General features: G+C 41.4%; 2 protein-coding genes across 2 annotated transcripts; both read right to left on the reverse strand.

Annotated features, from left to right (window-relative positions):
• Positions 1-1699: 1699 nt before the first annotated feature.
• Positions 1700-8653, reverse strand: LOC101487610 (extracellular calcium-sensing receptor-like; the record flags this gene model as incomplete). Its single annotated transcript, XM_023152719.2, has 9 exons — positions 8505-8653; positions 7779-8073; positions 7397-7686; positions 6916-7211; positions 6436-6641; positions 6080-6301; positions 4207-4330; positions 2454-3347; positions 1700-1725 (listed from the first exon to the last, which is right to left on the reverse strand). Coding segments are annotated over exons 1-9 (2460 nt in total), but the record flags the coding sequence as incomplete, so codon positions are not given.
• A 9834-nt stretch (positions 8654-18487) lies between these two features.
• Positions 18488-22185, reverse strand: LOC101487322 (extracellular calcium-sensing receptor-like). The gene is made up of 8 exons (XM_023152722.3): positions 22037-22185; positions 21367-21661; positions 20986-21275; positions 20513-20808; positions 20094-20299; positions 19730-19951; positions 19517-19640; positions 18488-19392 (listed from the first exon to the last, which is right to left on the reverse strand). Exons 1-8 carry the CDS (start codon positions 22141-22143, stop codon positions 18488-18490), a joined length of 2445 nt encoding a protein of 814 aa, XP_023008490.3. The 5' UTR covers positions 22144-22185.
• Between the last annotated feature and the right edge of the window lie 4061 nt (positions 22186-26246).

Raw genomic sequence — 26246 nt, forward strand, 5'->3', positions numbered from 1 at the left:
GAGAGAGGATGAAGACAGCAAAAGGAGAGAAAGCAAGAAGAAACAGGTAAGAGTGGCCATGTAGTAAAAGTAAACCAAGCCGAGGTAACTTCTGTTTTATCCACATTCTCTGATGATATCACATTCCAAATAGAAAATATTCATTGATGTGAATGGTAGCATTTAACAGGAATCTTATATCTAAACATGGCTGTATAGGATGTCTGCCACTACATTCGAGTAACAGATCAGACAGATGTCTACTCTTTGATTTTTTTTTTTTCCTGTGTTGATTCTGCACAATACCTTTGACTCTGGTTTGATATATATATATATATATATATATATATATATATATACAGTTACAAGTACCTGGGGATCCCGCAGGCAAATGGGAACCATGAAGAGGCCGCTAGAAAGGCTGCAACCACCAAGTACCTGCAGAGGGTCAGGCAAGTCCTGAGGAGTCAGCTGAACGGTAAGAACAATATCCGGGCCATCAACACCTACGCCCTGCCCGTGATCAGGTACCCTGCTGGGGTAACAGGCTGGCCAAAGGAGGAGATAGAAGCCACTGACATAAAGACAAGAAAGCTCCTTACCATGCATGGAGGGTTTCACCCCAAGTCCAGCACCCTGAGGCTGTACGCTAAGTGGAAGGAAGGGGGCCGGGGACTGGTGAGTGTCAGCACCACAGTCCAGGATGAGACAACGAACATCCAAGAATACATTGGGAAGATGGCCCCAACTGACTGAGTGCTCAGTGAATACCTCAGGCAGCAGAAACCCAAGAAAGAGGAGGGAGACGAGGAACCATCATGGAAGGACAGGGCCCTGCACGGTATGTACCACTGGCAGATAGAGGAGGTGGCTGATATCCAGAAATCCTACCAGTGGCTGGACAAAGCTGGACTGAAAGACAGCACAGAGGCACTAATCATGGCAGCAAAAGAACAAGCTCTGAGTACAAGATCCATAGAGGCTGGGGTCTATCACACCAGGCAAGACCCCAGGTTCAGGCTGTGTAAAGATGCCCCAGAGACAATCCAGCACATAACAGCAGGGTGCAAGATGCTAGCAGGCAAGGCATACATGGAACGCCATAACCAAGTGGCCGGCATAGTGTACAGGAACATCTGTGCCGAGTATAACCTGGAAGTCCCAAGGTCAAAACGGGAGATGCCCCCAAGGGTGGTGGAGAATGACCGAGCTAAGATCCTGTGGGACTTCCAGATACAGACGGACAAAATGGTAGTGGCTAACCAACCGGACATAGTGGTGGTAGACAAGCAGAAGAAGACGGCCGTAGTGATCGATGTAGCGGTTCCGAATGACAGCAATATCAGGAAGAAGGAACACGAGAAGCTGGAGAAATACCAAGGGCTCAGAGAAGAGCTCGAGAGGATGTGGAGGGTGAAGGTAACAGTGGTCGCTGTGGTAATCGGAGCACTAGGTGCGGTGACTCCCAAGCTAGGCGAGTGGCTCCAGCAGATCCTGGGAACAACATCGGAGTTCTCTGTCCAGAAGAGCGCAGTCCTGGGAACAGCTAAGATACTGCGCAGGACCCTCAAGCTCCCAGGCCTCTGGTAGAGGACCCGAGCTTGAAGGATAAACCGCCCGCAGGGGCGTGCTGGGTGTTTATATATATATATATATATATATATATATATATATATATATATATATATATATATATATATATATATATATATATATAGAGAGAGAGAGAGAGAGAGAGGGAGAGAGAAAAGAAATAGATAAATATAATACAAAACTTTAATATTAGATGAAAATATTTAGGAAAAACAAAATGCAGTTTTTCAATAATGATTTTATTTATTAATGGAAAAAAGTTATGTCTTAATATCATCTGGGGCTGCTTTATGCTTCAGGACCAGGACAATTTCCTGTAATTGTTACTGTAGTTGATGGAACTGTGAATTCTGCTCTCTACCAGAAAATCGGTAGAATGTCTGGCCACGAGTTTATGACCTAAAGCCCAAAAGCTCACTTAGGCTATACCAAAGAACAATGATCATGAACACAACACCAAGTCTACCCCCAAGTGACTCAAAAGACCAAACAAAAGCAAAACATATCTAAAAAATTTGAGTGGCCTAGTCAAAGTCTTGATATAAATTTGAATAAGATGCTTGACATGACATTAAACAGGTTTATGATTTTCATTAAATTTAATTAATCATTTACAAACTAAATTTTGCATTTATTTGGATTATCTTTATCTTATATCAAAATGTATTTAATGATCTGAAACATTTAAGTGTGACAAATGTGAAAAAACTATGAATTGGGAAAGGGAGAAATATTTTTTCACCACCCTGTATATGTATAGGCATAGATTCAAAAACTGAGAAATAAATGAGTAAGTAATAAGGTAAAGTTATAAATAATTCATTGTGTCTAATATTTGATCTTCCTGTTATAATATTAAAAATTACAAACCTAAGTTGGATTTTTGTTCATTAAATATTTCTTGGTGTTCTTCTCGGGGTTAAACAAAATTATAAAACATTTTGGAGCAAATATACACATTATTAGTCCAAAGCTAGAGGACAGAATGGCAAAAATCTCAACAGCCACAGTGAATTTCCCAGGAGAGCTGACATATGGTGGGATAAAGGTGATCCACACTGTACAGAATATCAGCATGCTGATGGTGATAAATTTAGCTTCATTGAAATTGTCAGGTAATTTGCGGGCTAAAACAGCTAAAACAAAGCAAAAGGCAGCAAGTAGGCCTATGTAACTGAGCACAGCCCAGAAGCCAACAGCAGAGCCTAATGCACATTCCAGTATGATTTTCTCCTTGTATGCGGTTAGATTTTTAATTGGGAATGGAGGGCTAAGTACCAACCAAATAGTACATATTAAAACTTGAATAAAGGTGAAAGACACAACAGTCATTCTTTGTTGTGGAGGACCAAACCATTTCATGACATTGCTACCTGGAAGTGTTGCTTTAAAAGCCATTAAAACCACTATAGTTTTCCCAAGTACACAGGAGATACAGAGTACAAAGGTGATGCCAAACGCAGTGTGACGCAGCATGCAGGACCACTCAGATGGTGCTCCAATGAAAGTTAATGAACATAAGAAACACAGAGTCAGTGAGATGAGCAGCAGGAAGCTCAGCTCAGAGTTGTTGGCTCGGACAATTGGAGTTTTCCTGTTATGAAAGAATACAGCCCCAGTCATAATGGCCAGACAAGCACCCAGAACTGAAAATGCAGCGAGGATGATTCCAAGGATGTCTTGAAAGGAAAGAAATTCTACAGGCTTAGGGATACAAGTGTCTCTCTTTGCATTAGGCCAGAATTCCTTGTGGCAGGGTAAACAATCAGCAGAATCTGAATGTAAAGAAAAAGAAGAGAGACATAAAGAAGGCTTCAACAATTAATTTGTTAATTTTTTTGTTATGCACATCCATCCATCCATCTTCTTCTGCTATATCCGGGCCCGGGTCGCGGGGGCAGCAGTCTAAGCAGAGAAACCCAGACCTCCCTCTCCCCAGCCATCTCCTCTAGCTTATCCGGGGGAACAAAAAGGCATTCCCAGGCAAGACGAGGGATATAATCTCTCCAGCGTGTCCTGGGTTTGCCCCGGGGCCTCCTCCCGGTGGGACATGCCTGGAACACCTCACCCAGGAGACACCCAGGAGGCATCCTTGTCAGATACCGAACCACCTCAACTCTCTTTTCAATGTGGAGGAGCAGCGGCTCTACTCTGAGGCCATCCCGGATGGCTGAACTTCTCACCCCATCTCTAAGGGTGGGTCCAGCCACCCTTCGGAGGAAGCTCATTTCTGCCGCTTTTGTCCGCGATCTCGTTCTTCCGGTCACTACCCACAGCTCATGGCCATAGGTGAGGGTAGGGACGTAGATCGACCGGTAAATTGAGAGCTTCGCTTTTAAGCTCAGCACGCTTTACGCTTCACCACGACGGACCGGTGCAGTGTCCGCATGACTGCGGCCGCAACACCAATCCGTCTGTCGATCTCCGGCTCCCTTCCCCCGAACACTCGCAAACAAGACTCCGAGATACTTGAACTCCTCCACTTGGGGCAGGAACTCATCCCCGAGTGGGCACTCCACCCTTTTCCGGCTGACAACCATGGCCTCAGATTTGGAGGTGCTGATCTTCATTCCCGCTGCTACTGTTATGCACACTAAAATAATTTTGAATATATGTAAAATCATTTTATTTTACCTGTTGTATTACTAGTCTCTCCTTCAGGACACAGTATACAGTCATAGCAGCAGATGGGTTTTCCTTTCTGCAGCACTTTACGAGTTCCTGGAGGACAACTGGCACTGCACACTGACACTGGCACCTGTGAGAGATAAAGCCAAAACAAAAGACATATATATATATTAGGGGTGCAACGATACACAAAATTCACGGTTCGGTTCGGTTCGATACTTTGGTGTCACGGTTCGATATTTTTTCGATACAAAAAAATGTTCATGCATTTTTAATTTGTCATTTATTAAAATTATAAATATATATTTTAACTCAAAAGTACAGTTTTTAAATTTAACCCTAACCCTTGTGCGTGTTTTTTATTTTGACAGCGAATGCGCACCTGCGGACCACTTATGTGCAGCCCTGGTTATTTAGCTCGTCATATTGCAGCCACAGAAATTATTTTGTCCATGAAACCATAAAGCTGCACTTTCTTTTTGCCTTATAGTCTGATTTGTCATAACTTCTCCGTTTTGTGGTAAGCTTTTCTTTGGCTGTCACTTCTTCACCCTGACCTGTCTTATTTGGCTCAGCAGAACTGAAATGCTTTTACACGCGCACTCACATAAGCTCAGCGATTCTCTGCGCGATCAACCTCTCACATGTTTAAGCTTGCTGCAGGAGATTTCACTTGTAATGTTTGCATAGTAAGCTAACGATTAATAAGACGATGTCAGAGGAATTGGTGCACAAATTATCATCACTCACAGATCAGTGCTGTCGCTCTCTATACACAGTTCGCACGATTGCAAAGTGAAAGCAAAAAAACAAGCGCAAATTCAAACGCGACTTCAATATGTCACATATTGACAGTGGCTCACCGATGCCAATGACATAATTACCCAGCTACATTTCTGAAAGAATGCAAAAGCATTGACATATATTTTTCCTACAATAGCCCGACGGGCAGGGAAGAGATAGATTTTGGTAGCCCGACTGAAAAAAATCGCTAGCTCCGGGACGTCGGGCTAGCGATATTGCAAGCCCTGTATCTGATTGAGGAATCACTCATCTTTGGAAAAGAGAGTTTATTACAGAGAAATGGCTCTTTCCAAAATAAAAGCTATACTATCCGCTTCTTCTGGGCTATATTCTCAGCAGCATAAGGAGAATCAAGTGCTAACAGCTGTGTAAATGACTCGGCTAAAGTTAGTAGCATGCTTGCTTTTTTTTGTCTGCTTCCACTTGTCTTTGCACTAGGATGATGTCGGCGTAAATGTGCAGTCATATTCATCGTGTTCCCACTAGTGCTTTCAGGTTAATCTCGTTGAAATGACCTTAACGCCACAACACGGCAAATCTCCGTTAACGAGCTACCGCCGATCGCTCCGTGCATGGGGCTAGACGGCCAACACATTAACGAGCTAACTGCGCTAGCACACTAGTTCACACCAATGTAATTGAGCATTGCATGGCACATCCAACATACTCTTTTACCTTAGTCCATGACTCGCGTACCTTCAGGGTCATACGTCACATGAAAACCAAAATAATTCCAAACGCCAGATCTGAATGAGGGTGGGGGAGGTGCCCTGCGCTCTTCCTTCTGACTATGCTATCTGTGTTGAGCGCTCAGTGGATCTGCGCTCGACAGTGCAGCCTAGGCGGAGTAGTCGAACACAGATTCACTGAGCGCTCAACACAGACAGCATCGTCAGAAGGAAAATTGATAAAATAAATTACAAATGTTGTATTGTTCGATACATATGCGTACCGAACCGAAAGCACTGTATCGAACGGTTCAATATCGATACGAATATCGTTGCACCCCTAATATATATATATAAATCCTTAATCCTCCAAAGTGCAGTGTGGTTCTTGTCTTTTGATTCATTACTTGGGTGCCATCCTCCATCCAGGTTATGCTCTGGTTAATCTGGAACTCTTGGCCAATTGGCAGTGATGCATCATAAAGTCCTACTGTTACCAACTCTGTTTTTCCAGTTTCACTCTTCTGCCAGTTAACCAACTCGTAAATCGCCACAGGATCCCCATTAGCATTAAATGACACATCATAACCATTTTGGGAAAAATTTACTTTCTTCAGCTCTGCTAAGATCTGTATGTTAGAAAGGAATGGAAGGCAGAGAAAAGATATGCCAAAATATTAGGCCTTACACTAATATTTGATTTCATGAAGAATACATTAGGGGTAACAAAAGAAACTATATTAGCATAAACATTTGAGCTGACCTGTTTGGACTCTAACTTGTTTAGTTTGTCACACTTAGCTATGCCATTGGTTCTCTGACACACTGTATTATGGATGGCATGTGCTATTGCATACACAGCCTTGTACACCATGTTAGTAATTCTGAGCTGAGATGTGTCAGTATACGGGATTTGAAGATTCTGTATGTCTTCAGTTCCATCACATATCTTCTTGTCTACAACAGGACCTAAACAATAGACGACACAGGGACTGTTTCATCACTGCAAGATTTAAAATTTCATTAATGCATTTTCATTTGTCATGTATTTACCAAATCATATTAATATAAAATTCCTTAATAGACAACAAATCACATTTTTAAAATGGGACAAAATCACTACATTAACTGAGTGCCTAAACCTCACACCAGAGATCAGAACATAAAGAATTAATAAAAAAAAATATTTAACCTTATATTTGAGCAAAACAAAAGTTGCTAAAGATCAAAAGGATTTTCTCACTTTTTTTCATTTTGCAGTTGAACGATTCCTCCCAGAACTCAGTAAGCATAGGGGATGTAGCTACTTGAGAGGAAGACAAATTAAGCAGGAAATCTCTGAAACCGGGGATTACAGACTTCTGAATCCCAAATCCAATGGCCCCAGCACAGAAATTAAACCTTCTAAATTCTGAATCAGTTATCCATGACTCACTGCCTATCCACTGGCGAGGTGGGGAAGGCTCACGTGAAAGCTCCTCCAACAGAATTTTCATGTCACCAGAAGCAACAAATGCCACAATAACCACTGCTGTAGACCTTAAGAAAGAATGCAATACATTAAGAAATTTCTTGTAACTTTTGTTAATCCAGTATTAATTTAACTTTCTTAATCTAATAGACAGCAGTAAATAAAACACAAAACAATAAGCAGAACTAATTCAATGGATGGATGGATTTCTTTAAGCAAATCTCAATCTAAGCAAAACCTGTCATGTAGAGACCTGCGGATAACACTTGCTACTTCTTGGATCCTGCTATGTGGGTGAGTCCGATAGAAAGATACAGAATATTCCACACAGATTCCCTCTTTTTGTGCTGCTCCTAGAAAAGATGCCATGCCACTATTTCCATAATCTGAATCCGAACGAACAGCACCTATCCAAGTCCAGCCAAAGTGCTTTACCAGCTTGGCTAGCGCTTCAGCTTGGAAACGATCACTGGGGATTGTTCTGAAAAAATTCGGGTACTGCTGCTTGTCAGACAAACATGCGCAAGTGGCATAATGGCTCACCTAAAGCAAAAAAAGGAAACAAAACTCTTTTAAGGATGGCACAATAAAAACTCATTTGCATGCTTATTAGAAATACAAAGATTGCCATTTACTTGAGGAATATTAAAAGACCCAAGGATGCGTGACATGCTGATGGATGGTGTAGACCCAGACTCACCAACAATAGTCATCACCATACCAGATAGTGAGCAGTTGCCACCTGTGTAAAACACAGTGTCCAAGCTATTTAACAACTGAAATGCCACATGCACTGCCACAGGCACTGATGAACATGAGTCATAGATCTGATACCCAAGCCTTATCCCGGGCAGAAGCTCTGTGCTGTTGTTAATCTCTTCAATGGCAAAAACCATTGCTCGTGAGAAGCGCAGCTCACGGGTATTAATGCTGCAAAAAGAACATCAACTCAATATTCGATTTTAAACTACATAGATTTCAGATATTTTAAGCTTCAATAGAAAAAAAGACAGTAAGGAAAATGTTTAGTTGGGCCACAAACAACTAATAACTGCAAATCATCTGAGGATAAAATATAAGGCTTAAATTCACCATACAAGATTAGTAACTGATATCAAAGCAAAATGACATATTATTAATATATAATAACAGTGATAATAATATAGGCATTTATCTCATGTTAAAAATTCATAAGAAAGTTTACAAAGTGTAATTTCACTCTTGAAGAAAATAAAGTATCAGTATCACTAATATTAAAAAATTATTGATTCTTTACAAATTATTAGACAACATACAGGTCAGGTCATACTATTCCAGCACAACCAAACATGTTTTGTAAACCAATCCTTTTACTTACTGACCTCCCACTGCATCTCACTGGCTCAGGCATGGTAGTGTAGTCATGGTTTACTGTTTGCATGTAGTAGTGGATTGAGAAAACACCACCAATAACATAGTCCCCATCCATTGAGAATGCAGGGATACGAGTGCTACCCTGCAGCTTACATTTCACAGAAGAAGCCACAGATCTATCCTGAGCCTCTGTAGGCATTTGATCCAGACCATCTAGAGATAGATCTAGGGCAAGAGCTGATTTCAGCTCAACCAAATACAGATATAATTTCAGACAAATAAACACAGCTGACAGCTCCATCCCTGCCTGATGTCAGGCATCTGTTATGGGTGTGTTTTTACTGATTTATATAGTTGTTCAAAGGCAGTGCTACGTCTTTATTATGACATGCTCTTACGCAGCAGTCTTTGAGAAAGTCATTATGTTCTATAATCTGTATTTTACAATATCTTGAAATGTGTTCAAAAATTATTTACAAGCAATACATTTTATTATTAGCCTATGAGAAAAAATAATCGGTAATAATGCTCAATAATTTGAGCAATGCCTATGAGGTTAAAAAAAATAGTAATAGCATAGTAATTTGCATAATACAGTATACTGGAAATGAAAGGCTGTTTTCAAATTTTTATATTTGAGCTCTGTGAGTTCCTAAAGGGATAACCTTGTCAGACCATCACTTACTCACCACCAAACCTGTCATGTTGAATGACATTACAGGCAGCAAAACATTCCCCATAGCACATGTGCTCATGGTGAACCGACCTCATCTGTGAAAACCACAGGGCACCAATGGTGGACATACCAATTCTGGTACTATATGGGAAATGCCCAACAGACTCCACGATGCTGGGCAGTGACCACACAGGCCACTAAAGAACGTTGGGCCTTCAAGTAGTGATGTGCAATACCACTGATTTCCTTTCCGATTCGATACCAAGTAAAATTCAGGGTGGTATCGACGATACTGAGTTGATACCGATACTTTGTACAAAAACTTACAAAACACCTTGCCTGCCTGCAGCACTAAAGGACTCCGTGAGAGACGTCTGTCTCGCCCTAGCAGCAGCTGTCCCTTTCCACTGCTCCTCTTCAGTTCGCCTCAACATACACTCGTCATATTCTGTGATATGATTTACTCTAAGGTGTTTGACAAGGTTAGTGGTGTTGCCACAACACCTAACTTTCTTGTCACATGTATCGCAAACCATGTCTCAGCTGTTTGTGGATGTAAAATACATCTGCACATGACTCCATTTACGCTCAGCCATTGTTGTGAGTGCACACGCCAAGGGGCTGCCATATATTTATACAGCCGTATTTTGCACGTGACTATGAAAGGCAGAAGAGGAAGTAGTTCCTTCCAATGTAGACAATCCAAATAATATAGTTTCTTTCCACTCTGTTCCTGTTAATGATAAACTACAAATTTACCCTAAATTACTAAAATATCGATATTTTAATGTGAGAATCGATTCTACAACATAAATGACTGGTATCGGAGAAATCGATATTTCAGTATCGATCCGCACATCCCTACCCTCAAGCCACCCTCATAAAGTCCAATTGTTTTGGTCAGAGACATTCACACCAATGACCCGGAGGTCATTTGGTAGGGCTCTGGCAGTGGTCCTCCTTCCACAAAGGAGCAAATATCCAGAGCCAAATGGAAATACAGAAATGTCTTCAATGTTTCTTTTTTTCTCACGGCAAATTAGATTGCAGAGTTCACCAAAAACTCGTTGCAATTTTGTGGGAAATCACAAATTTTGTCTCGAGTGCACCAACCCTGAATGCTGGTCTTGGTAAGAAGACCTTGTTGCTTTTGCTGCTCTGCATGATTAATCTCATAATGGTGATTTGAACTGTGGTCCTTAAACACAGCAATCTCCAATCTCTAATATGAGCATCTATCAGTGCTAGCACTCACATGTCTCATAAAGGTGTCAGTGAAGCTGATATAGGACCCAAACGCTGGACTTTCTGAATGAAGACAGTGCGTTTATTTATAGCAAAAATGACAACAAGGTGCAGAATATTTTCGGTGCATGCTCCAAGTGAGTGTGAGTGTGTCCTCCGATTGCCGTGTATTGTCCCCTTCCCATGACAGTGGTCCGTGTTCCGCTCTTCTGTTTAATGTTCATGGTGCACCCACTCCGTTCCTCTGTTTCTGTAATCCAACAGGAAACCAGAGACAGATTAGCAGGATTAATCCATGACAACAAACACTTTCAATAATTAGCTTCTGAGCTAAACTAAAGATTCTCTCACAACAAAGCTCCTGAGATGAGACTAATCAGCTGCAGTTATGTGTTTGCGCTCCAGGTGCGGCGAGACCCCATGGCAGGTACACTATTATTCGGTCCCAGACTCACAGAGAAACCAGAACACCCAACACACACACACACACACAAACCGGGAAAATGGGGAACACGAGAACACAAAGCATAAACACTGCGGTCACACTGTGAGGACCACCAGCCCAAGACAGACCAGCAAATATACAGAAGTCCATGAAGCACATGAGCCCTGGGTCCCCAGAGCCAAGCCCATGAAAAAAGATCTGTTTCAATGCATTTACAATGAACCTGCATTCCCTTGTGTGCGATATTAAGTACCTGCTCCTTAAAAAAATATCATAAAATTTTTCTAATTCATTTAAATTATATGGGAAATGTGTTTGGAAGGTTTTGAATCCTGGGTCGATTTGACTGCAAACATAAAAGATACCGGAAGGTGTGCTCCAACTACAGGGGGATCACACTACAGAGCCTTCTTGGGAAAGTCTATGCCAGGGTGCTGGAAAGGAGAGTTTGTCCGCTAGTCGAACCTCAGATACAGGAAGAACAATGCGGTTCCCGTCCTGATTGCGGAACACTGGACCAGCTCTTTATCCTCTCAAGGATACTTGAGGGCAAATGGGAGTTTGCCCAACCAGTCTACATGTGTTTTGTGGTCTTGGAGAAGGCATTCGACCGTGTCCCTCGGGGTGTCCTGTGGCAGGTGCTACGGGAGTTCTGAGGTGGTTCGGGTATCTGACAAGGATGGGTGAAGTGTTCCAGGCATGTCCCACCGGGAGGAGGCCCCGGAGCAGACCCAGGACACGCTGGTGAGATTATATCTCTCGGCTGGCCTGGGAACGCCTTTTTGTTCCCCCGGATAAGCTAGAGGAGGTGGCTGGGGAGAGGGAGGTCTGGGCTTTTCTGCTTAGGCTGCTGCCCCCGCGACCCGGGCCCAGATAAAGCGGAAGAAGATGGATGGATGGATGGTTGGATGGGTCTATTTGACCACAAACATAAAAGACGTGTTTATAAATCAATCAATCAATCAATCTTTATTTATAAAGCACTTTTCATACAAAAAAAAATGTAGCACAAAGTGCTTTACATGGTTAAAAGCTGTCCACCCCACCCCACCCTCCAACTCACTCCCCACACTTTCATTAACATAAACTATGTGAATACACACATATCCCCCCCCCCACACACACACACACACTTAAAGAGTAAAATTGGGCTGAGTACGCATGAGCCAAGTGAGGAAACACTATAACAGGGAGCCGTCTGCACCGGGAGCCGGTCACAGACCGCAGCCTCCAGGCTGGGCACACAGCAGGAGGGAGGCAAAGAAGCCCCCCAGCCAGGCTGAGAGGACCCCGAGAGCCCCAGCAGCCACGGTCGATCACAGCCCCGGTGCAGAGAGCGCCCTCCGAGGAAACACTGGAGATATGACACAATAGGATATATACAGGGTAAAACGATAAAACAAATAAGAACGGGATACAATATGAATATAAATATAAATAGAGTAAGAAGATTAAAAAATGAATAAGAATAAAATCAATAAATATTAGGTGAAGCCTAAATTAATAATAGAATAACAGGATAGAATAAATAAGCATAAAATGCATAAAGGTTAAGTCAAACCTAAATTAAAAAGGTGGGTCTTGAGCCTGTTCTTAAAAACATGTACGTTCTCTGCAGCCCTGAGCTCCTCCGGCAGGCTGTTCCACAGATGAGGACCATACCACTGAAAAGCTGCCTCTCCGTGAGTATGTGTCCTGACTTTAGGGACAATCAAAAGGCCAGTACCAGAGGACCTCAGGGTTAATATGGTAAAAGCAGATCTGAGAGATAAGAAGGCCCAAGACCATTAAGACATTTAAAAACCAATAAAAGAACTTTAAAATCGATCCTGAAACACACGGGCTGCCAATGCAGCGATTCTAAAACCAGTGTAATGTGGCCCGCCCTCTGGTCTTCGTCAGCACACGAGCTGCCGAGTTTTGTAAAAGTTGTAAAGTTGAAATATTCTTTTTAGGAGTGTTTATTGTGATATAATAGGTTAAGAAGAGAGTGGAGTAGTTTTTTGTTGTTGTTGTTGTTGTTGTTGCTAACGGCTTCAAAAAATTGAATCTACTGCAGCGAATTTATTGGGACATTTAAAATACAGTGGGGCAAAAAAGTATTTAGTCAGCCACCGATTGTGCAAGTTCCCCCACTTAAAATGATGACAGAGGTCAGTAATTTGCACCAGAGGTACACTTCAACTGTGAGAGACAGAATGTGAAAAAAAAAATCCATGAATTCACATGGTAGGATTTGTAAAGAATTTATTCGTAAATTAGGGTGGAAAATAAGTATTTGGTCACCTCAAACAAGGAAAGTCTCTGGCTCTCACAGACCTGTAACGTCTTCTGTAAGAAGCTTTTCTGTCCCCCACTCGTTACCTGTATGAATGGCACCTGTTTGAACTCATCATCTGTATAAAAGACACCTGTCCACAGCCTCAAACAGTCAGACTCCAAACTCCGCCATGGCCAAGACCAAAGAGCTTTCGAAGGACACCAGGAAAAGTATTGTAGACCTGCACCAGACTGGGAAGAGTGAATCTACAATAGGCAAGCAGCTTGGTGTGAAAAAATCAACTGTGGGAGCAATCATCAGAAAATGGAAGACATACAAGACCACTGATAATCTCCCTCGATCTGGGGCTCCACGCAAGATCTCATCCCGTGGGGTCAAAATGATCATGAGAACGGTGAGCAAAGATCCCAGAACCACACGGGGGGACCTGGTGAATGACCTGCAGAGAGCTGGGACCAAAGTAACAAAGGTCACCATCAGTAACACACTACAACGGCAGGGAATCAAATCCCGCAGTGCCAGACGTGTTCTGCTGCTGAAGCCAGTGCATGTCCAGGCCCGTCTGAAGTTTGCCAGAGAGCACATGGATGATACAGCAGAGGATTGGGAGAATGTCATGTGGTCAGATGAAACCAAAGTAGAACTTTTTGGTATAAACTCAACTCGTCGTGTTTGGAGGAAGAAGAATACTGAGTTGCATCCCAAGAACACCATACCTACTGTGAAGCATGGGGGTGGAAACATCATGCTATGGGGCTGTTTTTCTGCCAAGGGGACAGGACAACTGATCCGCGTTAAGGACAGAATGAATGGGGCCATGTATCGTGAGATTTTGAGCCAAAACCTCCTTCCATCAGTGAGAACTTTGAAGATGAAACGAGGCTGGGTCTTCCAACATGACAATGATCCAAAACACACCGCCCGGGCAACAAAGGAGTGGCTCCGTAAGAAGCATTTGAAAGTCCTGGAGTGGCCTAGCCAGTCTCCAGACCTCAACCCCATAGAAAATCTGTGGCGGGAGTTGAAAGTCCGTGTTGCTCGGCGACAGCCCCAAAACATCACTGCTCTCGAGAAGATCTGCATGGAGGAATGGGCCAAAATACCAGCTACTGTGTGTGCAAACCTGGTAAAGACCTATAGTAAACGTTTGACCTCTGTTATTGCCAACAAAGGTTATGTTACAAAGTATTGAGTTGTATTTTTGTTATTGACCAAATACTTATTTTCCACCCTACTTTACGAATAAATTCTTTACAAATCCTACCATGTGGATTCATGGATTTTTTTTTCACATTCTGTCTCTCACAGTTGCAGTGTACCTCTGGTGCAAATTACTGACCTCTGTCATCATTTTAGGTGGGGGAACTTGCACAATCGGTGGCTGGCTAAATACTTTTTTGCCCCACTGTATCTGCATCAACTGCAAGCTTTAAAAGCAGTCAACTGACCTTTTTATTTAGATTTTTTTTCTTCTAATGAAGAATTTACTGTATGGAGGTTCACCAACTTGTCTACAGTTGTTTGATTTTGAAATGGGAGTGGGTGCAATTCAGAACTCATTGAAAAACCAGAAACACCAGCCATAATGTGGCTCTGTATTCTAGTGATGGGAATTATGACAAAGCATTCAGAAAGTTTATTCGTGCAGTGAATCCTATATGTGCAATTCCAAGCAGGAAAACACTCTCCCAAAACATCATCCCAGGCCTTTTATGACAAAAAATGTGCGTCTTCTTTTTGTTTTGCATATTTTAATTTATATTTTGTTGTGTTGTGGTTTGCAGTGTTTTGTGTTGTTTCACTTGAAATTTATTTAAAGGAAAAATCTGAAAATTTAAATATTTAAGAAGGGCTGCTCTGAGATCCTTCCCTTGATAGCATGTGAAAAACCGGTTGGATGTTTCTCTGTGCCCTCTGTTCTGTGTTTAGTCTTCTCTGCCCATATGTTCCCCCTGTGTTGTTACCTTCTGTGTCCCTCTGTGTGACTGTCTATATAGTGATGTGAGTTATTGTGCTTTGCTCCCACTCCTTGTGTTCTGTGTTTTCCTGTTCCCTTCGTGTATTTCTTCATGTTCTCTCCCTCTCTCTCCAGGCCTTTTCTCTGTACTTCCTGTGTTACTTTTAAGGTCCACATCTTGGTGTCAGGGTTTCCACTTTCGTGTCCTCCCCGTCCTGTCAAGTGTAATTGTCCTCAGCTGTGTTGCCTGTGTGCTTCCACTTCCCTCATTACCTTCTGTGTATTTATGTCAGAGTCTCCCTCTGTTCCGTGTCGCGTCATCCCTCATGGCTTTGTTTCCCTGTGTTTCCTTGCGGCTCAGTTTATCATTTCCCAGTTTAGTTTAGTTCTCTGTTTTCCCTGTACTCAGGCAATATAGCAGTGCTTTTGAGTTTAGGTCCAATCCCTGCCTGCACACAGCCGGATCATGACATTTATGCCAACTTATTCCTATGGGAATCATAAATGAAAACTTTTAGTTCATCTGAGCAGACACGTATCACATGCGGAGTTCCCCAAGGTTCCATCTTGGGACCCCTTCGGTTTTACATTTACATGCTCCCACTGGCACAGATTATAAAGAACAACAAAATAAACTATCACATTTATGCAGATGACACACAAATATATATCACAATGTCACCAGGAGACCGAGGCCCCGTACAGGCTCTTGGTAAATCCATTGAGGAAATTAATGACTGGTTGTGCCACAATTTTCTCCAGCTAAACAAAAACAAAACTGAAGTAATAGTCTTTGGTGCCAAAGAAAAACGATTACAGGTCACCAGAGAACTTCAATCTATACACCTAAAAACTAGGGGTGCAACAATACTCGTATCGATATTGAACCGTTCGATACAGTACTTTCGGTTCGGTACGCATATGTATCGAACAATACAACATTTTTTATTTATTTTATCAACTTTTCTTCTGACAATGCTGTCTGTGTTGAGCGCTCAGTGGATCAGCGTTCGACTACTCCGCCTAGGCTGCACTGTCGAGCACAGATCCACTGAGCGCAGCGCAAGCTAGCAAGACAGAAGCTAAGCTCGTTGCAACATGGCGACTGCCTCAACGCTACCCGAAAATGAACCTCCCCCACCCTCATTCAGATCTGGCCTTTGGAACTATCTTGGTTTTCATGTGAAGCATCACCCTGATTGTAAGCGCGTCATGGACAAAAGTAAAACAGTATGTCGGATGTGCCACGCAATGCTCAATTGGTGGGAACTAGTGCGTTTGCGCAATTAGCTTTTTAACGTGTTGACGCCGTCCAGCCCCACGCACGGAGCGATCCGCGGTAACTCATTTACGAAGATTTGCTGCGTTATTTTAACGAGATTAACGCTGACAGCACTAGTGGGAACACAATGAATATGACTGCACATTTACGCCGACATCATCCTAGTGCAAAGACAAGTGGAAGCAGACAAAAACAACAAGCACGCTTGCTACAAACTTTACCCGAGTAGTTAGACAGCCGTTAGCACATGATTCTCCTTATGGGGACCTGATGTGTTTAATATGCTGCTGTGAATATACCCCAGAAGAAGCGTATAGTATAGCTTTTATTTTGGAAAGAGCCATTTCTCTGTAATAAACTCTCTTTTGAGTGATTTCTCGATGAGGTTTTTTTTTTCATTATTTTGTTGTTTCAGCAACATTAAATTTAAAAAATGTACTTCTGAGTTAAAATATATATTTATAATTGTAATAAATGACAAATTAAAAAGGCATGAACATTTTTTTGTTTCGAAAAATATTGAACCGTGACACCAAAGTATCAAACCGAACCGTGAATTTTGTGTTTTGTTGCACCCCTACTAAAAACCACAAACCAGGCGAAAAATTTGGGTGTAGTGATGGATGCAGACCTAAACTAAGAAAAACACATTAAGACAATAACAAAATGAGATTACTATCACCTCAAGAATATTTCAAGGATAAAAGATCTGATGTCTCAACAAGACCTGGAAAAACTAGTCCATGCATCTTTAGTAGGCTTGATTACTGTAACAGCATCTTTACAGGTCTACCTAAAAAAAATCAGTCAGACAACTACAGTTCATTCAGAACTCTGCTGCTCAAGTCCTCACTAAGACCAAAAAAGTGGACCACATCAGTCCAGCTCTGAGGTCTTTACACTGGCTGCCTGTCCGTCAGAGGATACACTTTAAAGTTCTGATGCTGGTCTATAAAGCTCTGAATGGTTTAGGACCAAAATACATCAGTGACCTCCTGACCCAGTATGAACCTTCATACTGAACCCTCATATGAACCCTCAGGTCATCTGGATCTGTTTTTTTATGAGTTCCCAGAGTCAGAACCAGACACGGAGAAGCTGCATTCAGCTTTTATGCTCCATATATCTGGAACAAACTCCCAGAAAGCCTCAGATCAGCTGAAACACTCAGTTTATGCTCATTGGTTTCAGTTTCACTTCCTTCACATCTCGCTATATGTGATTATTTCCTGCTGTGCGCTCCTGTTTCTCATTCCCTTCTCCCTGGTGTATTTAAGCCCTGTGTTTTCCTCTGTCCATTGTTGCATTGTACCATCTCAGTACTGTGTGTTTCCTCTGTGCTCCTGGTTCCTATATTTTATTCATCAGCTCCAAGTTTCTAGCTTCTTTGTTTCTAGTTTTCTGGTTTCCTGAGTTCCTAGTTTCCTAGCTTCTAGCTGTTATGTTTTGTTTCTTGTAACTAGTATTCAAGTTTTCACAGCACAATAAAAGCTGCCTCTTTTAGTTTATTTCCCTCTGTTTCTCTTGTCCTGCATTTGGATCCTACATCCTGCATATCAGTATGTTTCACATGAGCACTCTGTTTTTATACCTTTCTTAGCACAACTAATGCCACACATTATCCAAAATTCATTAAAAAAACGCTTCTGAACAGTTTTCTGGTGGGATGGTTTCATTGTTCTGCAATGAGAAATCACTGCCGTGTGCTTACCTATGTAACATTCACGTGTCTGGCACATTTCAGGGTAACATTCAGACGAATGCATGAATCCTAATATCATTTGGAATTTGTACTAGACATATGCACACACAGGATATTAAATTTACATTTGGAACTTTTTAATTACCATTGGTTGTATTGAACAACTCAAAAACAGGACTCAGAATAAGATATTGTTATAATGAAATGTGAATTTTATTTTTGTGCCTTGAAAAAAATAAATCTCACACAAATACATTGAAAGATACTAAATCATTCGGAAATTATTACTAAAAAAGCACATATTAAGTGTTTGATTTGAGCTGAAACTGAAATTCAAGAGCTTGTGTTGAAGAAGTATGTTTTGAAATTCTTATCGCCATATTAAGTATGAAACCTCTAAATCCTATGATACATTTTTATTCATGACATATTTTTTGGTGTTCTTCTCGGGCTTAAACAGTATGATGAAACACTTTGGAGCAAATATACACATTATTAGTCCAAAGCTGGAGGCCAAAATGGCAAAAATCTCCACAACTACAGTGAATTTCCCAGGAGAGCTGACATATGCTGGGATAAAGGTGATCCACACTGCACAGAATATCAACATGCTGAAGGTGATAAACTTGGCTTCATTAAAATTATCAGGTAATTTGCGGGCTAAGACAGCTAAAACAAAACAAAAAGCAGCAAGTAGGCCTATGTAACTGAGCACAGCCCAGAAACCTACAGCAGAGCCTAAATCACATTCCAGTATGATTTTCTCCTTGTATGCGGTTAGATTTTTAATTGGGAATGGAGGGCTAAGTACCAACCAAATAGTACATATTAAAACTTGAATGAAGGTGAAAGACACAACAGTCATTCTTTGCTGTGGAGGACCAAACCATTTCATCACATTGCTACCTGGAAGTGTAGCTTTAAAAGCCATTAAAACCACTATAGTTTTCCCAAGTACACAGGAGATACAGAGTACAAAGGTGATCCCAAATGCAGTGTGACGCAGCATGCAGGACCACTCTGATGGTGCTCCAATGAAAGTTAATGAACATAAGAAACACAGAGTCAGTGAGATGAGCAGCAGGAAGCTCAGCTCAGAGTTGTTGGCTCGGACAATTGGAGTTTTCCTGTTATGAAAGAATACAGCCCCAGTCATAATGGCCAGACAAGCACCCAGAACTGAAAATGCAGCGAGGATGATTCCAAGGATGTCTTGAAAGGAAAGAAATTCTACAGGCTTAGGGATACAAGTGTCTCTCTTTGCATTAGGCCAGAATTCCTTGTGGCAGGGTATACAATCAGTTGAATCTGAATTAAAAAACGTAAATAAATAAAGAGAGATGGAAAGATGACTTCTACCAATAATTCCTTCGATGTCTCTCCTATGCACAGTAAAATAATTTTGAATATATGTTAAATCATTTTATTTTACCTGTTGTATTACTAGTCTCTCCTTCAGGACACAGTATACAGTCATAGCAGCAGATGGGTTTTCCTTTCTGCAGCACTTTACGAGTTCCTGGAGGACAACTGGCACTGCACACTGACACTGGCACCTGTGAGAGATAAAGCCAAAACACTAGACGGAAATATAAATGTGCAATCCTCCAAAGTGCAGTGTGGTTCTTGTCTTTTGATTCATTACTTGGGTGCCATCCTCCATCCAGGTTATGTTCCGGTTAATCTGGAAATCATGGCCCTCTGGCAGTGATGCATCATAAAGTCCTACTGTTACCAACTCTGTTTTTCCAGTTTCACTCTTCTGCCAGTTAACCAACTCGTAAATCGCCACAGGATCCCCATTAGCATTAAATGACACACCATAACCATTTCGGGAAAAATTTACTTTCTTCAGTTCTGCTAAAATCTTTAAGATAGAAAGCAAGAGAAAAGAAAGAAGAAAAAAATGGAAATATTTTAGAACTACTAGTATTTGATTTCATGAAGAATACCTTAGTGGTAAAAAACAAACAAAAAGAAACTGGCATTATTATTTAATTTGAGCTGACCTGTTTGGACTCTAACTTGGTTAGTTTGTCACACTTAGCTATGCCATTGGTTCTCTGACACACTGTATTATGGATGGCATGTGCTATTGCATACACAGCCTTGTACACCATGTTAGTAATTCTGAGCTGAGATGTGTCAGTATACGGGATTTGAAGATTCTGTATGTCTTCAGTTCCATCACATATCTTCTTGTCAACAACAGGACCTAAACAATAGAGGACACAGGGAATGTTTCATCACTGCAAGATTTAAAATTTCATTAACACATTTTCATTTCCATTTTTAAAATGGGACAAAATCACTACATTAACTGAGTGCCTAAACCTCACCCCAGAGATCAGAACATAAAGTTTCAATATTATTTAACCTTATACTTGAGCAAAACAACAGTTTCTAAAGATCAGAAGGATTTTCTCACTTTTTTTCATTTTGCAGTTGAACGATTCCTCCCAGAACTCAGTAAGCATAGGGGATGTAGCTACTTGAGAGGGAGACAAATTAAGCAGGAAATCTCTGAAACCGGGGATTACAGACTTCTGAATCCCAAATCCAATGGCCCCAGCACAGAAACTGTACCTCATTAATTCTGTGTTCGTTACCCATGCCTCGCTGCCTATCCACTGGCGAGGTAGAAAAGGCTCATGTGAAAGCTCCTCCAACAGGACCCTCATGTCCCCAGGAGCTGCAAATGCCACAATAACCACTGCTGTAGACCTTAAGAAAGAATGCAATACATTTAGAAATGTCTTCTTTTTTACAAGAATTAATCTAATTGTTTCAGTTTGCTATATGACAGTAGTAAATAAATACATAAAACAATAAGCAGAATTAATGGATGGATGGATTTCTTTAAGCAAATCTCAATCTAAGCAAAATCTGTCATATAGAGACCTGCGGATAACACTTGCTACTTCTTGGATCCTGCTATGTGGGTGAGTCCGATAGAAAGATACAGAATATTCCACACAGATTCCCTCTTTTTGTGCTGCTTCTAGAAAAGATGCCATGCCACTATTTCCATAATCTGAATCCGAACGAACAGCACCTATCCAAGTCCAGCCAAAGTGCTTTACCAGCTTGGCTAGCGCTTCAGCTTGGAAACGATCACTGGGGATTGTTCTGAAAAAATTCGGGTACTGCTGCTTGTCAGACAAACATGCGCAAGTGGCATAATGGCTCACCTAAAGCAAAAGAGGAAACAAAACTATTTTTAGGACAGCACAATCAAAACTTATTTGCATGCTTATTAGAAATACAAAGATTGCCATTTACTTGAGGAATATTAAAAGACCCAAGGATGCGTGACATGCTGATGGATGGTGTAGACCCAGACTCACCAACAATAGTCATCACCATACCAGATTGTAAGCAGTTACCACCTGTGTAAAACACAGTGTCCAAGCTATTTAGCAACTGAAATGCCACATGCACTGCCACGGGCACTGATGAACATGAGTCAAAGATCTGATACCCGAGCCTTATCCCGGGCAGAAGCTCTGTGCTGTTGTTAATCTCTTCAATGGCAAAAACCATTGCTCGTGAGAAGCGCAGCTCACGGGTATCAATGCTGTAAAAAGAACATCAACTCCCTGTTAGAATCTACACAACATAGATTTAGGATAGTTTAGCTTTAACATAAAAAAGACAGTAGGGAACTATTAACTGCAATTCATTTGAGGATAAAATATAAGGGTTAAATTCATCACACGAGAGCAGTAACTGAATTCAAAGCAAGGCAACAAGGCATTCATAAAAGAGTTAACACAGTATAATTTTTGTTTTGAAGAAAATAAAGTGTCAGTATCTGTATTTTTAAAACTGTGGATTTAGCATACATTGCAAAATGAATTTTTTTTTTTTTTTTTACCTAGCACTACACAAAAGGACCACAACACTATTGAACATCATACAGGTTTGTCATTCAGTTCTTCCACTTACTGACCTCCCACTGCATCTTACTGGCTCAGGCATGGTAGTGTAGTTATGGTTTACTGTTTGCATGAAGTAGTGAATAGAGAAAACACCACCAATAACATAGTCCCCATCCATTGAGAATGCAGGGATACGAGTGCTACCCTGCAGCTTACATTTCACAGAAGAAGCCACAGATCTATCCTGAGCCTCTGTAGGCATTTGATCCAGACCATCTAGAGATAGATCTAGGGCAAGAGCTGATTTCAGCTCAACTAAATACAGATATAATTTCAGACAAATAAATACAGCTGACAGCTCCATCCCGCCTGATGTCAGGCATCTGTTATGGGTGTGTTTTCACTCATTTATATAGTTATTCAAAGGCTATGCTACGTGTTCATCATGACATGGTGTTACAGTGGTCTTTGAGAAAGTCATAATATTCTATGATCTATATTTTACAACATCTAAGGTGTTGAAAATATCATGTAAACTTAAGGTATTGTAGAAACAAATATGAAATTACTATGTGAGAACAAGTAATGTCAATGTAATTACCAAAAGTAATAATAATATTAGACAACCAATGGATTTGATTATTGTGCTTACATTACTAGCTATTACTATTACTGTTAGATTATAATTATGTGATAGTATTTTTATATTAAGTATTTAGTTTTTTTTTTATCTTAAAGTATAACCTTAACTATTTTAAATAAACCTCAAATATATTAAATGAATCTCAAATATAGAAAAGAGACTGTGAATGTATTGAATGAAACTTGACTATATAGAATGAAAGTCTGAATACATTATTTATTAACCTTTATTTAACGAGGAAAATCCCATTGAGATTAAAAACCTCTTTTTCAAGGGAGACCTGGCCAAGATAGGCAGCAGCAGGTGTCTCACAGTTACAGAAATTAATACATTAATAAAAATATGAATATATTGAACAAACTTGAATATATCAGTTTCAGTTCAGTTTCAGTTTTATTTGCAAGTCATATGTTAGTTAGACGAGCAGAAGACTCAGATGTCACTCAGCAGTATAATACAGTAAGAAATATTACATATGTACAGTGGGGCAAAAAAGTATTTAGTCAGCCACCGATTGTGCAAGTTCCCCCACTAAAATGATGACAGAGGTCAGTAATTTGCACCAGAGGTACACTTCAACTGTGAGAGACAGAATGTGAAAAAAAAATCCATGAATTCACATGGTAGGATTTGTAAAGAATTTATTCGTAAAGTAGGGTGGAAAATAAGTATTTGGTCACCTCAAACAAGGAAAATCTCTGGCTATCACAGACCTGTAACGTCTTCTGTAAGAATGTCATGTGGTCAGATGAAACCAAAGTAGAACTTTTTGGTATAAACTCAACTCGTCGTGTTTGGAGGAAGAAGAATACTGAGTTGCATCCCAAGAACACCATACCTACTGTGAAGCATGGGGGTGGAAACATCATGCTATGGGGCTGTTTTTCTGCCAAGGGGACAGGACGACTGATCCGTGTTAAGGACAGAATGAATGGGGCCATGTATCGTGAGATTTTGAGCCAAAACCTCCTTCCATCAGTGAGAACTTTGAAGATGAAACGAGGCTGGGTCTTCCAACATGACAATGATCCAAAACACACCGCCCGGGCAACAAAGGAGTGGCTCCGTAAGAAGCATTTGAAAGTCCTGGAGTGGCCTAGCCAGTCTCCAGACCTCAACCCCATAGAAAATCTGTGGCGGGAGTTGAAAGTCCGTGTTGCTCGGCGACAGCCCCAAAACATCACTGCTCTCGAGAAGATCTGCATGGAGGAATGGGCCAAAATACCAGCTACTGTGTGTGCAAACCTGGTAAAGACCTATAGTAAACGTTTGACCTCTGTTATTGCCAACAAAGGTTACGTTACAAAGTATTGAGTTGTATTTTTGTTATTGACCAAATACTTATTTTCCACCTTGATTTACGAATAAATTCTTTACAAATCCTACCATGTGGATTCATGGATTTTTTTTTCACATTCTGTCTCTCACAGTTGAAGTGTACCTCTGGTGCAAATTACTGACCTCTGTCATCATTTTAGGTGGGGGAACTTGCACAATCGGTGGCTGGCTAAATACTTTTTTGCCCCACTGTATATACATATGGTAGTTAGTATACTGTTGCACAAAGTAAGAGTTTTTATTTTTATTTAAAAACTATTAAAAATGGAGTGACCAATGCAAAGTGCAGTATGAACTTGTGAAATTGTAGCACAGCTTCTGTGTGCATCCTGTGAAGTGTGATGTGTGTGTGTTTAAGTGTTGTAATTGAGGTTTCGAATGGCTTGATGGTAAAAGCTGTTGTTGGGTCTTGTAGTCCGAGCAGACAGACTCCTGTAACGTCTGCCAGACGGTAACAAGGAGAACAGCTGATGTGCTGGGTGGCTGTGGTCCTTGATGATGCTGTGTGCTTTACCGAGGCACTGTTTAAGATAAATGTCCTGAATGGCAGGAAAGCCTCATGCCAGTTATGTGCTCTGCAGCTTTCACCACCCTCTTTAGTAATTTATGGCTGCTGGCAGAGCAGCTTCCATACCAAACTGTAATGCAGCTCGTTAGCAAGCTCTCGATCGCACACCTGTAGAAATTTGAGGTGATGTTGGCATTCAGGCCAAACTGCCTCCTCAGAAAGTAGAATCGCTGGCAAGCTTTCCTGATTGCAGTGTCTGTGTGAAGGGTCCAGGAGGGATCCTCGGTGATGTTGACTCCAAGAAATTTGAAGTTGCTTATCCTTTCGACCATGACACCGTTGATGTGGATGGGCTCGTGTTCCCCGACTGATCGTTTCTGGTAGTCCACTATCATTTCTCTTGTTTTGCTGACTTCGAGAGACAGGTCATTGTCTGTGATGAGGCCTATGATGGTTGTGTCATCCGCACACTTAATAATGGTGTTGGACTTATGTTTAGCAACACAGTCATGCGTGAACAAGGAATATAGGAGGGGGCTAAGCATACATCCATATGGCATTCCTGTGTTTAGGATGAGTGATGAGGTGGTGTGCTTACCAACTCTCACAACCTGGGGCCTGTTTGTGTGGAAGTTCAGAATCCATCTGCAGACTGGTGTTCCCAGCCCAAGGTCGATGAGCTTCAAGGCAAGTTTTGATGGGATGATGGCGTTAAATGCTGAACTGTAGTCGATGAAGAGCATTCTTGCATATGTATTCCCTTTTTCCAGGTGAGTGAGGGCAGTGTGCATTGTCAGGGAGATGGAATCCTCAGTGGCTCTGTTTGTTCGATAGGCAGATCCCTGAAGAGGGTCCAGATGTCAGGGAGGGAGGAGCAGATGTGACCTATGACTAGCCACTCAAGGCACTTCGTGATGACGGATGTCAGTGCAATAGGACCGTGGTCATTCAGACAGGGGACCACTGACTGCCTCAGGGAGAGGTTGAAGATATTGGTGAACAGCTTGTTGGTGCACACTCTGAGAACCTGGTCTGGGATGTCGTCTGCTCCCAGAGCTTTGTGAGGATTGACCTTTTTGAAAGACCATCTCACATCTTCTGTTTTGAGTGTTAGAGTTACAGCCTCACTGTCTTCCTGAGGGTAGAGGATGTGTTCTTTGTTGCCTCATCAGCAAGAGACGGGGTGGGCTAAACACTGCCTGCTTTCCTTCTTGTAGTCAGTGATGCAGCACAGTCCATTCCATAGTCACCTGGTGTCAAAGCTGTGGTAACTGGACTCCACTTTGTCCCTGTAGTCCTTTCTGGCCTTTTTTTATGGACTTTTGAAGGTCATACCCGGCTGCTTTATATGCATCAGCATCCCCTGAGTTAAAGACAGAGGTCGGCACATTGAGCTTAACACGGATGTCTTTATTTACCCAGGGTTTCTAATTTGGATATTTGCAGACTTTGGTTTTGGTGATGATATCGTCCATGCATTTTTCAATATATCCAGTGACAGAGTCTGTGAGTTCACTGATGTTGCCATCAGCTGCCATCAACTTTCTTTATGTTGGCTCTGTTGAAGTCTCCCAGCACAATAAAAACAGCTTCAGAATTTTTGTTCTCAAGTCCAATAATGACGTCATACAGTTCATCCATAGCTGTAGCTTTATCAGCATTTGGAGGGATGTAAACAACTGAAAGGAGAACTGAACTGAACTCCCTCGGAAGGTAAAAAGCTCTAACTTTGATGGCCAGCAGCTTGAGGGTCGGGTTCGGCTTCTCTGTCTGGTTCGGCTCAAAACTGTGG

The sequence above is a fragment of the Maylandia zebra genome, linkage group LG14, assembly GCF_041146795.1.
Source record: "Maylandia zebra isolate NMK-2024a linkage group LG14, Mzebra_GT3a, whole genome shotgun sequence".
Lineage (NCBI taxonomy): Eukaryota > Metazoa > Chordata > Actinopteri > Cichliformes > Cichlidae > Maylandia > Maylandia zebra.